Raw genomic sequence first — 14,678 nt, forward strand, 5'->3', positions numbered from 1 at the left:
TCATAGTTTTATTTCAATTTTCACTGAGTGTAAACCAGATGCTGGTAAATATCGTAATTGTCTTGATAAGTATATTGATCCAAGTGTGTATAGCAGCAGCACCAATTGACATGTGTCAATTCTCATCATTTGTTGTTGAGCCAGTGTAGGTGAAAGAACTAATTATCGTTCTACTACTACTAGCAATATGCGTAAAATTAAATTAAAAAGAAAAAAACAAAGAGGAGGGCGAGGACGTGGACGAAGACGAGGACTAGTGCAACGTGATCATCATCGTCATACTAGTAAAGTAATTGACAGGATAAAAGGTTTGCGTAAGTCAATTATTAATAAACATAGATCATTAACTAGTATGATTAGGGAAAATGATTCGATTAGACAAAAATCATTAGAACCAATTATCAATCCACTAAAACAATTGAAAGATACACTTGTACAACATGCACACACTAGTAGCAGACTTGAAGAAGAATCAGACGACGATGAGGAGGAGGAGGAGGAGGAGGAGGAGGAGGATGAGGAGGAGGAGGAGGAGGAGAAAAACGTGGGCAAGGAAATGGATGTGGATGAGGGTTTGAATAGATCTAATGTAAGTGATATTTTGAATAAAACAACAACAACAGTGGATTTTATTGATGAGTATATACGTGAATTTCATAATGAAAAAGTAAATAATTGTATATCTTATGGTATATGTTATGATAGTAAACTAAATGAATACTATATGGGTGTAAAGGATATTAGTATTGCCAATGGTTATTTAATTATTGACAATAATAAGTATCGTTTAACAGTTGGTTTGTGTGAACTTCTATTTAAAAAACAGCCTGACCAGAAACTGTACACAGAACGTGATTTAAGAAAATATTGTAATATATTGCAGCTTACCGCTGCTCATTTAGATAGACGCGGTTATGTAAAGAGAAATACAGGCTATAAATCACAAATTATTCAATCTTTATTTCCATTGAGTAGTAGGAAAACAAAAAGATCTAGGATTGATGATGCAGCAGCTGTTAGTGGTATGGGTTTTATAAGAAATGAATCTACTAGTCGACAGTATGTCTACTGGATAATCCAAATGAACTGATAGACAGATTAAATATTCTGCTTTCATCACAGCAGGCGGGAAATAGATCACATTCAGTTGAAATAGCTTCTATTATTGAAGAACTGAAAGAAAGTGGTATTATATTAGGTGGCAATGTTGCTTTTAGTCGTTAGTATGTGTTTAACACTTGACAAGGATAGAGATGTCGGGCAGTAGCGCCACTGCTGTGAGTAGTACAATAGATCGATTTGGTAGGACACATCATGTGTTTAATACAACAGCACCGCCACCATTAGTTTTAAACAGTGGTTGTGAATCATCAGCAGCAGCAACATCGTCATTAGTGGCAGCAAGTAGAGAATATTTAGACAGTAAACTACTTGAATTATCATCAAATATATTCAATAAACTTCAGTCTGATCCATTGTCACCGCTAGTTAACAGAGAATACTTGGACAGTAAATTGCTTGAAATATCATCAAATATATTCACTAAACTACAGTCTGATCCATTGTCGCTGCTAGTTAACAGAGAATACTTGGATAGTAAATTAAAGGAAGTTTCAACTAGTATAATCCAAAAACTACAGTCTGATCAATCATCACCGCTAGTTAACAAAGAATACTTGGACAGTAAATTGCTTGAAATATCAACAAATATATTCACTAAATTGCAAACTGAATCATCTGATTTAGTAGATAGGAAATATTTAGACAGCAAATTACTTGCAATATCAACTAGTATATTCAAAAAACTACAGTCTGATTTAATTACTAAAAAAGTGTTTGAAAGTAAATTGCATTCAATGTCTGATATATTGAAGGAGATAGCACAACAAAAACAGTATTTCGATTCACAATTGAAAACATTGTCTAAATCAATTAGTGATGATATTGAGGTAAAGTATGTTAGTAGGTCGTTGTTTGATCAGAAATCAGACGAATTGAAGACATTATGTGAACAACAAAGTAAAAACAATAGTTTAAAACATGTTGATACAGATTTGCTAGAAACTAAATTGAAAGAATTAAAAGACAATCTACTTGCACAAACTAAACTTAACTTTATTAACAGGCAAGATTATAATTTGAAAGTAGTTGATCTAGAAACATCATTCAATATTATGTTTGCTGAGGTGCAAAAGAAACTTGATGAAAAAAATTTAGCTTCTCACCAAAAGCTAAAAGATGACATTATGCAGATGATTATGAAAGGTGAAGATTTTCAGAAATATTTAAATGAACAGTTGTTCAACTTTTCATACTATTTGATTGCACAATATGTCAAAAAGAGGTACATCTTTGACATGAGTGAAGCTGTACAACATAATTTGAATTCTGATCAGGTGCAAGAGTTGTTTTTGAAAAGAATGTTCAGTGATAGGCGACCAAGTGATGCAGGAAAAAAAAGAAAAAAATATGACTGGGAAATAGATTAGTAGTAGTGTAGTTTGAGAGTTTAGATATCTGTGATTTTAAAGATTTTAAATGTGGGGATATTTTTAATATGCTAATTGGCACCACTTAGAAGCAGGTGTTAACTGGGGCAGATGTCAGAACACCTGCTACAACAAAGATGGTCGCCGTCGGGGGCTGGGGAACCTATTGGTTGGTGGGGGATGGCAGAACACCTGCTACAACGGCCGTCGGGGGCACTTCCTGCCTCTTCCTATTGGTTGTGGCGGGGACTTTGGTGGGGGACAAAATGGCCGACACTAGGGAAGGGGGGTGGAGGGCCGCCATTTTGACCACGCCCCCTCGATTCCTATTGGCTGGGGGCGGGGCCAAAATGGCGGACTGGGGCCACGCCCCTCGATTCCTATTGGCTGGGGGCGGGGCCAAAATGGCGGACTAGGGCAGGGGGGGTGGAGGGGGAGGCCACACCCCTCGATTTCTATTGGATAAGCAGCTCTCTCAAAACACCACTACTGATGTCTGCTGATGTCTCAGATAAAGCCCTTTACTTTTCTTGGATGATGTATGCTGACTTTTCCTGGAACTCTTCTTCTTACAACTTCTTGCTCCTCCACCAAACTTTGCCTTGGCCTCCATGATGTTGGTGACTGCTAGTGCTGCTGCCCTCTCTGCCAATCCCGAGTCCAAAGATATTGCTACACTCCAAGCACACTCTGCCAAGATGTTGTTGGCTACTGCTCTGCTTGCTGTATCACCACTCTTGGAATAGGCAATATCGTGCTCCTTGCAGGCTTGATCGAGTTTGTTGATTCCTGGATCACCTCTTGCTAATTGCTCTGCAAGTTTTGTTTCTGGCCCGCAGTACTGATAGCTGGGGATATGCAGTTCAACTGGTAGAACGTCGATTGCCTTATTAACTATCACACCAGTTATGTTCTTGATAGCTGACAAAACTCCTCTTCCTTGATATATCTTTCTCTTTCTGCGGATTGCCATTTAATGCTGCTCAGACCGGTTGTTAATTGGTTTTATACCTTCAGGTGACTCTGATGAAGCAAGACCTAAAAGTCTGATCATCTCAGTTCTCAATCTAGTGTGATCCCAACCTCCTGCTCTCTTCAACATGTTTTGTAAATCAGGTATACTGAATATAGCATCAATATATTTCTCATCAACTTCAATGACAAGCTCTCAGAATCTTTTTTCCAAATATCATTTGTTCACCCCATCCAAGTCTTCAATCGGATCTCACATATCTGTCAGTATAGAGTTATTTAGACTTGTAAATGATTGACTGTCATCGAGACTTTTGCAGCCATGACCAAAAAAGTTTTTTGCATGTGATCAGATTTAAAGTGTCACTATCATTTCAAGGATTTGCCACATTAATCATTCGCCTGTGGTGAGCATTGATATTACCCAAAGTATCCATAGTTCTTCCACCCATGGGTGCCATTGCATATGGAAGGCGGTGTGTGGTAGAAACACTCTCAACTGTTTGTCAAGTTGGAGTAACAACCTTCTTCTCATATTACAACTAGTGTGCAGGCTTGCCAACTATGTAAACACCTTCCACCAACTCTTCTAGAATGGAATTGATTTCATTCTCATGTCCAGTGTTGCCAACTGCTCTAGATTGGTCCAACAGTCTCAACCTGTCTACAAGTTCATTAGGATCATTGTAGTAGATGTTTTCGATTTTAGTAGCATTGTTTGCAACCATATCAAATGGTGTAACCAGGCCTCTCCCACTATGCTTACCATTCCTTATATTCCTTATCAGTGGGTAAATTGTTCTCTTGTACTTGGCATCATTGGAGTCTATATTACATCCAACTGGGTCATAGTATTTTCTATACAAATTAGTCAAATACAGAATGCATTTGTATGCATTTGAGTCAGGTGATGTAACAAGTTGATTGATAGGCTTCTTTTCAAAAATCAGCTCACAAAGTCGGGCTGTTGCATCAAAAATCATTTTATGTTCTTCATCTGCAGGGTCAGTCAGTTCAATTTTTGAGCCATCACTTCCAGAGGTTAGATGCCTACTACCCAAATAGTACTTGTTTCTAACTAATCTTGGTCCAAATGCACTACTATCATTCAACATCGCTCTATAAACATATGGACCCACTTTGGTTCCACTCAATCCACTTTGGGTATAAATGTTGTACACTTCCTTAGGACTGCTGTTATTCAACACTGCCTCAATATCCTCCTCCTCCTCCTCCTCCTCCTCTTCCTCCTCCTCACCCCTCCCACTCCTTCTCCTCCTCCTCCTCCACCTCATCAATCCAAGTCCTAGCCTCGGACAATAATTTTCATGCAACTGCTGAAGTACTTGGAGCCGGAGTGGAACCTGCTGCTTCTCCAAATTATCCATAGGTTGGTGACTCCTCCTCCTTCTCCTGCTCCTAAAAAACTTCTAGTTGTGGTGGTAATGGACGTCGAACATGTCTGGGTTGGATTGAAGTTGTTGGCAGTATAGGCGGTATAAGCCAATGTTGTTCTGCTAGTGGTTGCACCAGTGGCTGTTGCTGAGCTGGAGGTGCTTGTTGCTGAGCTGGAGGTGGTTGCTGCTGGGCTGCAGGAATCTGAAGAGTCTCGATAATTTTTCCTAGTGGTTCAGTTAGCGGTTTGAAATGTTTTGTATGCTGCACCTCTGTCAATTCTCTTCCAAGTGTGAGCTCCTTATGCTTTCTCTTGATGTTACATCTTAGCTTTGCAATCTCCTTGATGGTAAGAGAGAACCATCCTGCTCGTCTCATAATAACAGACTGATACTCTACTAGACTTACACTTCGAATAAATGGGTGTTAATACCATTTCTGTAGCGCTCAGCATTCTTTCCTGATGAGCGGTCAATGACAAGGAATGCATGTGCAGCTGACGACCAAACCTTGTTACACATGTCCTTAAACTGATCAAAGGTCATATCGGCTCTGACATGGTCTCTATACAGATGCTTCAAGTTCAGCTCATCCTGTTCAAACATGATTAGAAAATTTGCATTGTCACAAATCACCTGTTTTGGAATGTGGCTATAGGTCTGTGCCAGATAGAAAACATAGACATCACTGTGTCTGCCTGCACTAAAGTATTTCCTGATGGCATCCTGTTGCTCACAAATAGTGTCATCAAAGATAATTATTGAATTGGCAGGCAGTTCATGTGATTCAGGTATTTCCTCACTTGTATCACACTCTACATATTCCATCTCATTGCCTAGTCCCTGCATGATGGTTTCAAGTAACTTGTACTTGGACTGAAATGTAGTCTTTGAAAAAAATGTATATTTGAAAAATGTATTCCATTTGAATCAGAAAGCATGTTGAACAGTAGATTTGTCTTACAACACCCTGAAGGTCCACATATAATGCATCTGATATGGTTGGGGAACAAAGGACCATGCCACTTTTTCTTATTGTCCATTTCCAGACCACAACCTTCTACCACACGATCAGAATCAATAACTTTGAATGGGTTGTACAACCTCTCTCATCCTAGATCAAGTCACTTTTGTCGATCCAAGAGTTGTGACTTGAACTGTATCTTTTCCAATGCACTAGCAGCTTGTCCCCTCTTTTCCTCAAAACCTTTTCAATCCCAAAAGGACACTTGGAACTGTTGTCTTTACAATTTCTTCAGAGTAAACCCTCCTCTACTAGGCTCACCTCTATAGTCTTCCAATTCATATGTTACAGGTACTGTGGGATGTACACATGTTACTGTGAATAGTTCATTTGTCCAATTGGCTAGAAATCCCTTGTCAAAAGTATTTTTATACTTGCTTATTCTAACCTTGTCACCAGGCACAATATCCTGATGAGGACCTGGATAGAACCTACCTCTACACTCAGCATTCTTCTTCTGCAACTCTTCTTGATAGGCTTGATGCTGTTTACTGAGTCAGTCAAGTAGCACTTTCTCATGCTTCTTCTGCAGATCTACTGGCCGCATACCTATTGTTGGATGAATCTTGACATTATACTCTTTAAGAAGTGAGGTTAGAATGTCTGTCCAACAATAGGTTCCTTGCTCAGTGAACTTGATCCACATTAACTGTTCAAGTGTTCTGTTGAAGCATTCCACTATAGATGCCTTCTTATCTGATCTAGTTGAGTAATGATTCACATTATACTGTTACACAATTTGTTGGAATTTTGTATTGAACCACTCTGGTAGATGTGGGAGGTCACAGTGATGAAGATGTGGAAGGTTTAGCGATGGTAGGTGTGGAAGGTCTGGGGAGGGTAGGTGTAGAAAGTGTGTGGATGGTGAATGTAGAAGGTTCAGTGATGGTAGGTGTAGAAGGTCTGGGGGCAGTAGATGTAGAAGGTTCGAGGATGGTGGGTGTAGAAGGTCTGGGGACAGTAGGTGTAGGAGGTCTGAGGGCAGTTGATGTAGAAGGTTCGGGGATGGTAGGTGTAGAAGGTTTAGTGGCAGTAGATGTGGAAGGTTAGGGGATGGAGGTGTAGAAGGTCCAGGGATAATAGGTGTAGTAGGTCCGGGGATGATAGGTGTAGAAGGTCTGGGGACTTTAGGTGTAGAAGGTTCAGGGATAGTAGTTGTAGAAGTTCTGGGGATGGTGGGTGTAGAAGTCCAGGAGCAGTAGATGTAGAAGGTTTGAGGATGGTAGGTGTAAAAGGTCAGGTGGCAGTAGATGTGAAATGTTTGGGGATGAAGGTGTAGAAGGTCTGGGAGCAGTATATGTGGAAGGTTTGAGGATGTATGTTTCAACAGGTCAAACATATGATTCTGTAGCAAGTCAAAATTCAGTCAGTTGCTCTCATTATCATGTGCGGGCAGTTTCTAGTGTGCTAACTGTGTTTGCAAACTTTGATATTTAACAGTTTTTGATACCGTAATTGTTTTTTTAATTGTTTATTTAATTGACTTTGTTAGTGTAAAGTACAGTAGTGTAAAATGAGTGGTGTTAAACGTAAGAGACTGGTTGTGATGATAGAACAAAAACTAAAAGCAATAGAACGGCTTGATAATGGGGAATCTGTTAAATGCATTATCAATGAACTCAGTGTCAGTGTTACAACGGTCAAGAACTGGAAGCGTGATGAAAAATCCATTCAGGACTACTGCACCCAAATTGAATCCGAGAAAATCTTAACCTCTAATTTATAATTTATAATTTTGCGAGTGTTTATTAAAATGAGTTAAATTTATATTACTTTTTCTTATTCTTATACATGACGGTGTCTCATTGATCAAGGGACATGGAAGATCATAAGAACTATTGGGTGAAAAATGGATACAGTAGTTTTAAAAGTTTAGGAACAGTTTTTAAAAGTTTTTTTTTCATGTGTTTGAATGATTTCAACACCTATTACAACTATTTACCATATTATTCGGTTTAACCGACCTTTTTCGTTATCTGACCACAGTCCGGTCCTGTAGGGGTCGGTTAAGAGAGCTTCTACTGTACCTTCTTTATCTACTACCCCTGGAACTTCTACACCTACCGTCCCTGAACCTTCTTCATCTACTGCCACTGGACCTTCTACACCTACCATCCCTGAACCTTCTACATCTACTGCCCCCCAACTTCCTATACCTACCATCCATGAACCTTCAACATCCACCGCCCAAGGGCCTTCTGCACCTACAGTCCCTAGACCTTCTACACCTACCTTCTCAAACCTTCTACATCTACTGCCTCCCAACCTTCTATACCCACAGTCCCCGAACCTTCAACATCTACTGTCCCTGGACCTTCTACACCTACCATCCTCAGACCTTCCACACCTATCACCTCTGAACCTTCTACATCTACTACCCCAGACCATCCTCACCTAACATCCTTAGACACCCCACACCTATCATCCCCAAACCTTCTGCATCTACTGCCCCCGGACTTTCCACATATACTGCCCCCAGACATTCCACACCCACCATCCCCGAACTTTCCACATCTACTGCCCCCGTACCTGCTACAACTACTGTCCCCAGACCTTCTACACCTACCATTCCAGAACCTCCCACAACCACAGCCACCTGACCTTCTACATCTACTGCCCATGGACCCTCTACACCCACAGTCCCCGGACCTTCTACACCTACTATCCCTGAACCTTCTACATCTACTGTCACCAGACCTTCTACACCTACCATCCCTGAACCTTCCACATCAACTACCCCGGGCCTTCTACACCTACTGTCCCCTGACCATCTACATCCACCATCCCCGAGCTTTCTACATCTACTGCCCCCGGACCATCTACACTCACTATACCCTAACCTTCTACATCTACTCCCCACAGACCTTCAATACCTACCATCCCTGAACCTCTTATATCTACTGCCCCTGGACCATCCACACCCACCCTCCCTAGACCTTCTACACCTACCATCCCTGAAACTTCCACATCTACTACACCCAGACCTCCAACACCCACCATCCCCATACCTTCTTTATCTACTACCCCCTGAACTTCTACACTTACCGTCCCTGAACCTTCCTCATCTACTGTCCCTGGACCTTCTACACCTACCATCTCCGAACCTTCTACATCTACTGCCCCCAGACCTTCTACACCTACCAACACCGAACCTTCTACATTCACTGCCCGCACACCTTCTACACCTACACTCCCCAGACCTTCTACACCTACCATTGCTGAACCTTCCACATCTCCAACACCATGACCTCCCACATCTACCATCCCCAAACCTTCTATATTCACTACCCCCTGACCTTCTACACCCCCCATCCCTGAACCTTCTACATCTACTGCCCCTGGACATTCTACACCTACCTTCCTTGAACCTATCACATCCACTGCCCCCTGACCTTCTTCACCTACCATCCCCTAACCTTCTACATTAACTGCCCCCTGACCTTCCACACCTACATCCCCAAACCCTCCACATCTACTGCCCCTGACCTTCTACACCCATCATCCCCAGACCTTCTACACCTCCATCCCCAAACCTTCCACATCTACTGCCCTCGAACCTTCTACAACTATCATCCCCGAACCTTCTACATCCACTGCTCCCAGACCTTCTACACCTACTATCCCCGAACCTTCCACATCAACTACCCCTGGACCTTTTATACCCACTGTCCCCAGACAACTACCATTTCAGAACCTTCCACATCCACTGTCACCTGACCTTCCCACATCTACTGCCCCTGGACCCTCCACACCTACCATTTTCAAACCTTCGACACCTACTATCCCCAAACCTTCCACATCTACTGCCCCCAGATCTTTGGTAGAGAGTTAGTTAGTTGGGAGTATATTTTTAATATTCTTTCCGAAGAATGGACATTGATATGTCCAAAGCTCTGCCAATTTATGTAGATGCATAACAATATAATTATTATCTATAGTTATTATATTACAAATTGCTTTTTCATATCATATACAGTTCAATAAATTATTTTCTTAGTCTATATCATGTAAATTCTTCTATAATTTTGCTGTATTGTAAGCTATTGTGAATAAGTGTATAAGACAGTATATATTGTAGTCTACATAAATAAAGTACTCAATCAATTCATCAATCAATCAATCTTCTACAGCTACTATCCCTGAACCTTCTACATCGACAGCCCCTTCACAATCTACATCTACCATCCCTGAACCTTCTACATCTACAGCCCCCGGACATTCTACACCTACTGCCCCTGGACCTTCTACACCCACCATCTCTGAACCTTCTACATCTTCTGCCCCTGAACTTCCTACACCAACCATCCCTGAACCTCCAACATCTACAGCCCCCGGACCTTCTACACCTACTGTCCCCAGACTTTCTACACCCACCATCCCAAAACCTCCTACATCCACTGCCCCGGACCTTCTACACTTACCATCACCAGACCTTCCACACCTACCATCCCCGAACCTTCCACATCCGCTGCCCCCGGACCTTCTATACCTACTTTCCTTAGACCTTCTACACCTACCATCCCCAGACCTTCTACATCTACTGCCTCCCAGACATTCCACACCCACCATCCCCGAACTTTCCACATCTACTGCCCCCGGACCTGCTACACCTACTGTCCCCAGACCTTCTACACCTACCATTCCAGAACCTCCCACATCAACAGCCACCCGACCTTCTACATCTACTGCCCATGGACCCTCTACACCCACAGTCCCCGGACCTTCTACACCTACTATCCCTGAACCTTCTACATCTACTTTCCCCTGGACCTTCTATACCTCCATCGACAAACCTTCTTCATCTACTGTCACCAGACCTTCTACACCAACCATCCCTGAACCATCCACATCTACTACCCCGGGCCTTCTACACCTACTGTCCCCTGACCATCTACATCCACCATCCCCGAACTTTCTACATCTACTGCCCCCGGACCGTCTACACTCACTATACCCTAACCTTCTACATCTACTGCCCCCAGACCTTCCACACCTACCATCCCTGAACCTCTTATATCTACTGCCCCTGGACCATACACACCCACCCTCCCTAGACCTTCCACACCTACCATCCCTGAAACTTCCACATCTACTACACCCAGACCTCCAACACCCACCATCCCCATACCTTCTTGATCTACTACCCCCTGAACTTCTACACCTACCGTCCCTGAACCTTCCTCATCTACTGCCCCTGGACCTTCTACACCTACCATCCCTGAACCTTCCACATCATCTGCCCTCAGACCTCCTACACCTACTGTTCCCAGACCTTCTACACCCACCATCCCTGAACCTTCTACATCTACTGCCCCCAGACCTTCTACACCTACCAACACCAAACCTTCTACATTCACTGCCCGCACACCTTCTACACCTACACTCCCCAGACCTTCTACACCTACCATTGCTGAACCTTCCACATCTCCAACACCATGACCTCCCACATCTACCATCCCCAAACCTTCTATATTCACTACCCCCTGACCTTCTACACCCACCATCCCTGAACCTTCTACATCTACTGCCCCCGGACACTCTACACCTACCTTCCTTGATCCACTGCCCCCTGACCTTCTTCACCTACCATCCCCTAACCTTCTACATTAACTGCCCCCTGACCTTCCACACCTACATCCCCAAACCCTCCACATCTACTGCCCCTGACCTTCTACACCCATCATCCCCAGACCTTCTACACCTCCATCCCCAAACCTTCCACATCTACTGCCCCCAAACCTTCTACAACTATCATCCCCGAACCTTCTACATCCACTGCTCCCAGACCTTCCACACCTACTATCCCCGAACCTTCCACATCAACTACCCCTGTTACACCCACTGTCCCCAGACACCTACCATTTCAGAAGCTTCCACATCCACTGTCACCTGACCTTCCCACATCTACTGCCCCTGGACCCTCTACACCTACCATCTTCAAACCTTCGACACCTACCATCCCCGAACCTTCCACATCCGCTGCCCCCGGACCTTCTACACCCACTTTCCTTAGACCTTCTACACCTACCATCCCCAGACCTTCTACATCTGCTGCCCCCGGACCTTCCACACCTACCATCCCAGAACCTTCTACATCTGCTGCCCACAGACCTTCTACACCTACCTTCCCCAGACCTTCTACACCTATCATTCCTGAACCTTCTAGATCTGCTGCCCCTGGATCTTCTACACCTACCATCCCCAGACCTTCTATACCTTCCATTCCTTAACCTTCTACATCTACTGCCCCTGGACTTTCTACACCTACCATCCCTGAACCTACTACATCCACTGCCCCCAGAAATTCTACACCTTCCATCCCCAGACCTTCTACACCTACCATCCCCGAACCTTCTACATCTACTTCCCTCAGACCTTCTACACCTACTATCCCTAAACCTTCTATATCCACTGCCCCCGGACCTTCTACACCCACTATCCTCAGACCTTCTACACCTACCATCCCCAAACCTTCTACGTCTACTGCCCCCGGACCTTCTACACCTACTGTCCCCAGACCTTCCACACCTACCATCCCCAAACCTCGTACATCTACTGCCCCAAAACCCTCTACACCTACCAACCATGAGCATTCTACATCTGCTGCCCCCAAACCTTCTACACCCACCATCCTCAGACCTCATACACCTAACATCCCCAAACCTTACACAACTACTGCCCCTGGACCTTCTACGCCTACCATCATCAGACCTTCTACACCCAACATTTCAGAAACTTCCACATCTACTGCCCCCTGACTTTCTACATCTACTACCCCTGGACCTTCTACACCAACCTTCCCTAAACCTTATACATCTACTGCCCCCGGATCTTCTACACGTACCATCCCCAAACCTTCTACTTCTACTGCCTCTGGACCTCCTACACTCACTGTCCCAGGACCTTCTACACCTACAATCCCCGAACCTTTTACATCTACTGTCCCCGGGACCTTCTATACCTACTATCCCCGAAACTTCTACATCTAAAGCCCCCGGATTTTCTACACCTACTGTCCGCAGACCTTCTACACCTACCATCCCTGAACCTCCTACATCTACTGCCCCAGGAACTTCTACACCTAACATCCCCAAACCTTCTAAATCTACTGCCCCCGGACCTTCTACACCTACCGGCCCCAGACCCTCCACACCAACCATCCCCAAACCTTCTTTATCTACTGCCCCCAGACCTTCGACACCTTCTGTCCCCAGACCTTCCACACCTACCATCCTCGATCCTCCTACATCTACTGCCCCCGGACCTTCTACATCTACTGCCCCTGGACCTTCCACACCGACCCTCCCCAGACCTTCTACACCAACCATCCCTGAACCTTCTACATTCACTACACCCAAACCCCTCACACCTACCATCCCTGTACCTTCTATATCTACTGCTTCTGGACAATCCTCACCAACCATCCCTGAACCTTCTACATCTACAGCCCCCGGTCCTTCTACACCTACTATCTCCAAACCTTCTATATCTACTGCCCCCCCCAACCTTCCACACCTACCATCCCCGAACCTCCTACATCTACTGCCCCCGGACCTACTACACCTACCACCCCCAGACCTTCCACACCTTCCATCCCCGAACCTTCTACATCTGCTGCCCCCAGACCTTCCACACCTACCGTTCCCAGACCTTTTACACCTTCCATCACTGAACCTTCTACATGTACTGCCCCCAGACTTTCCACACCTACCATCCCCAAACCTTCTACATCTACTGCCCCCGCACCTTCTACATCTACCATCCCCGAAACTTCTAAATCTACAGCCCTTTGACCTTCTACACCTACAACTGTCCCTGATCCTTCTACACCTACCGTCCTCAGACCTCCTACACCTACCATCCTCGAACCTTTTACACCTACTGTCCATAGACCTTCTACACCTACCATCCCCGTACCATCTACATCTACTGCCCCCTGACCTTCTACACCTACCATCCCCAGACCTTCTACATGGGGAAAAAGGTTAGCACAAGAGAAGTCCAGCAGGAAAGGGGGAAGTGAAGGTGTAACAAGAAGGAATAGTGAATATATATGGAGGGAGGCAATGGAACGTTCAATGAATCATGTTAAAGGAAAAGGTTATTATCTCAGACCATACCCCAACTACTTTGGTGGTGGTAGTGGCAGTGGAAGAGTATTGGATTCTCCATCTGGATCAGTGCCACCTCATAATGTGCGTGGTCAATTGATGAGGGAAAGTAAGAGGAGAAGGATATCAAAGCAATCAAAACATAGAGCAAGAGGGAGATCAAGGAAAGGTAGTAAAAAATTATTGCCAAACTCAGTAAAGCTATGTCTGGTCATGATCTAGAACAATGGGCGTGATTGTTGAAAATTCTGCTGCGTGGTGTGTATATGCTTGATATGCTGCTCAACAAAATCCATCATGATGAGATGTCTATTGTTAATCTGGATTCTCATACCGGACCAGGTACCGGACCGGGTACACATTGGGTGGAGGTAAGTACTACTACCACAATTACTATGGTTGTGATAACACTTTCTGGAAAGAGTAGTGATTCATATGAAAATCTACCACAAGTTCTGGATTTAGATAATAATATGGAATATGAGATTGGATTAGTGAACCTGTGGACTTTTAATTCTATTCCAAATGTTTTTAAAGGGGAGAATTCCAGTTTCAAATATGGTGATCAATTTATAATGCTTGGAACAGGTTCTTATGAAATTGATTATATTGTAAAAGCAATAACAGAAAAATTGAATGTAACTAGTGAAAGTCTAGTTTTATGTGGGAATAATAATACAATGAAAAC

At 43.8% G+C, this 14,678-nt stretch overlaps 3 protein-coding genes across 3 annotated transcripts; 1 reads left to right on the plus strand and 2 right to left on the minus strand.

Annotated features, from left to right (window-relative positions):
* Positions 1 to 8,714: 8,714 nt before the first annotated feature.
* LOC120354662 (protein argonaute 3-like) lies at positions 8,715 to 9,287 on the minus strand. Its single transcript, XM_039442048.1, has one exon. The coding sequence runs from the start codon at positions 9,285 to 9,287 to the stop codon at positions 8,715 to 8,717; it is 573 nt and encodes a 190-aa protein (XP_039297982.1).
* A 1,547-nt stretch (positions 9,288 to 10,834) lies between these two features.
* On the minus strand, positions 10,835 to 11,383 carry LOC120354663 (uncharacterized PE-PGRS family protein PE_PGRS44-like). Its single transcript, XM_039442049.1, has one exon. It carries the CDS (start codon positions 11,381 to 11,383, stop codon positions 10,835 to 10,837), a length of 549 nt encoding a protein of 182 aa, XP_039297983.1.
* A 1,081-nt stretch (positions 11,384 to 12,464) lies between these two features.
* Positions 12,465 to 13,868, plus strand: LOC111058323 (proteoglycan 4-like). Its single transcript, XM_039442050.1, has one exon. It carries the CDS (start codon positions 12,465 to 12,467, stop codon positions 13,866 to 13,868), a length of 1,404 nt encoding a protein of 467 aa, XP_039297984.1.
* The last annotated feature ends 810 nt before the right edge of the window (positions 13,869 to 14,678 follow it).

This window comes from Nilaparvata lugens, chromosome X (genome assembly GCF_014356525.2).
Source record: "Nilaparvata lugens isolate BPH chromosome X, ASM1435652v1, whole genome shotgun sequence".
Classification (NCBI taxonomy): Eukaryota; Metazoa; Arthropoda; class Insecta; order Hemiptera; family Delphacidae; genus Nilaparvata; species Nilaparvata lugens.

What these genes read in the sequence shown, in the direction of transcription:
- LOC120354663 (XM_039442049.1), bottom strand. Translation starts at nt 11,383, where the DNA reads ATGGTGGGTGTAGAAGGTCAGGGGGTAGTGAATATAGAAGGTTTGGGG.
- LOC120354662 (XM_039442048.1), bottom strand. Translation starts at nt 9,287, where the DNA reads ATGGTAGGTGAAGAAGGTCAGGGGGCAGTGGATGTGATAGGTTCAAGG.
- LOC111058323 (XM_039442050.1), top strand. Translation starts at nt 12,465, where the DNA reads ATGAGCATTCTACATCTGCTGCCCCCAAACCTTCTACACCCACCATCC.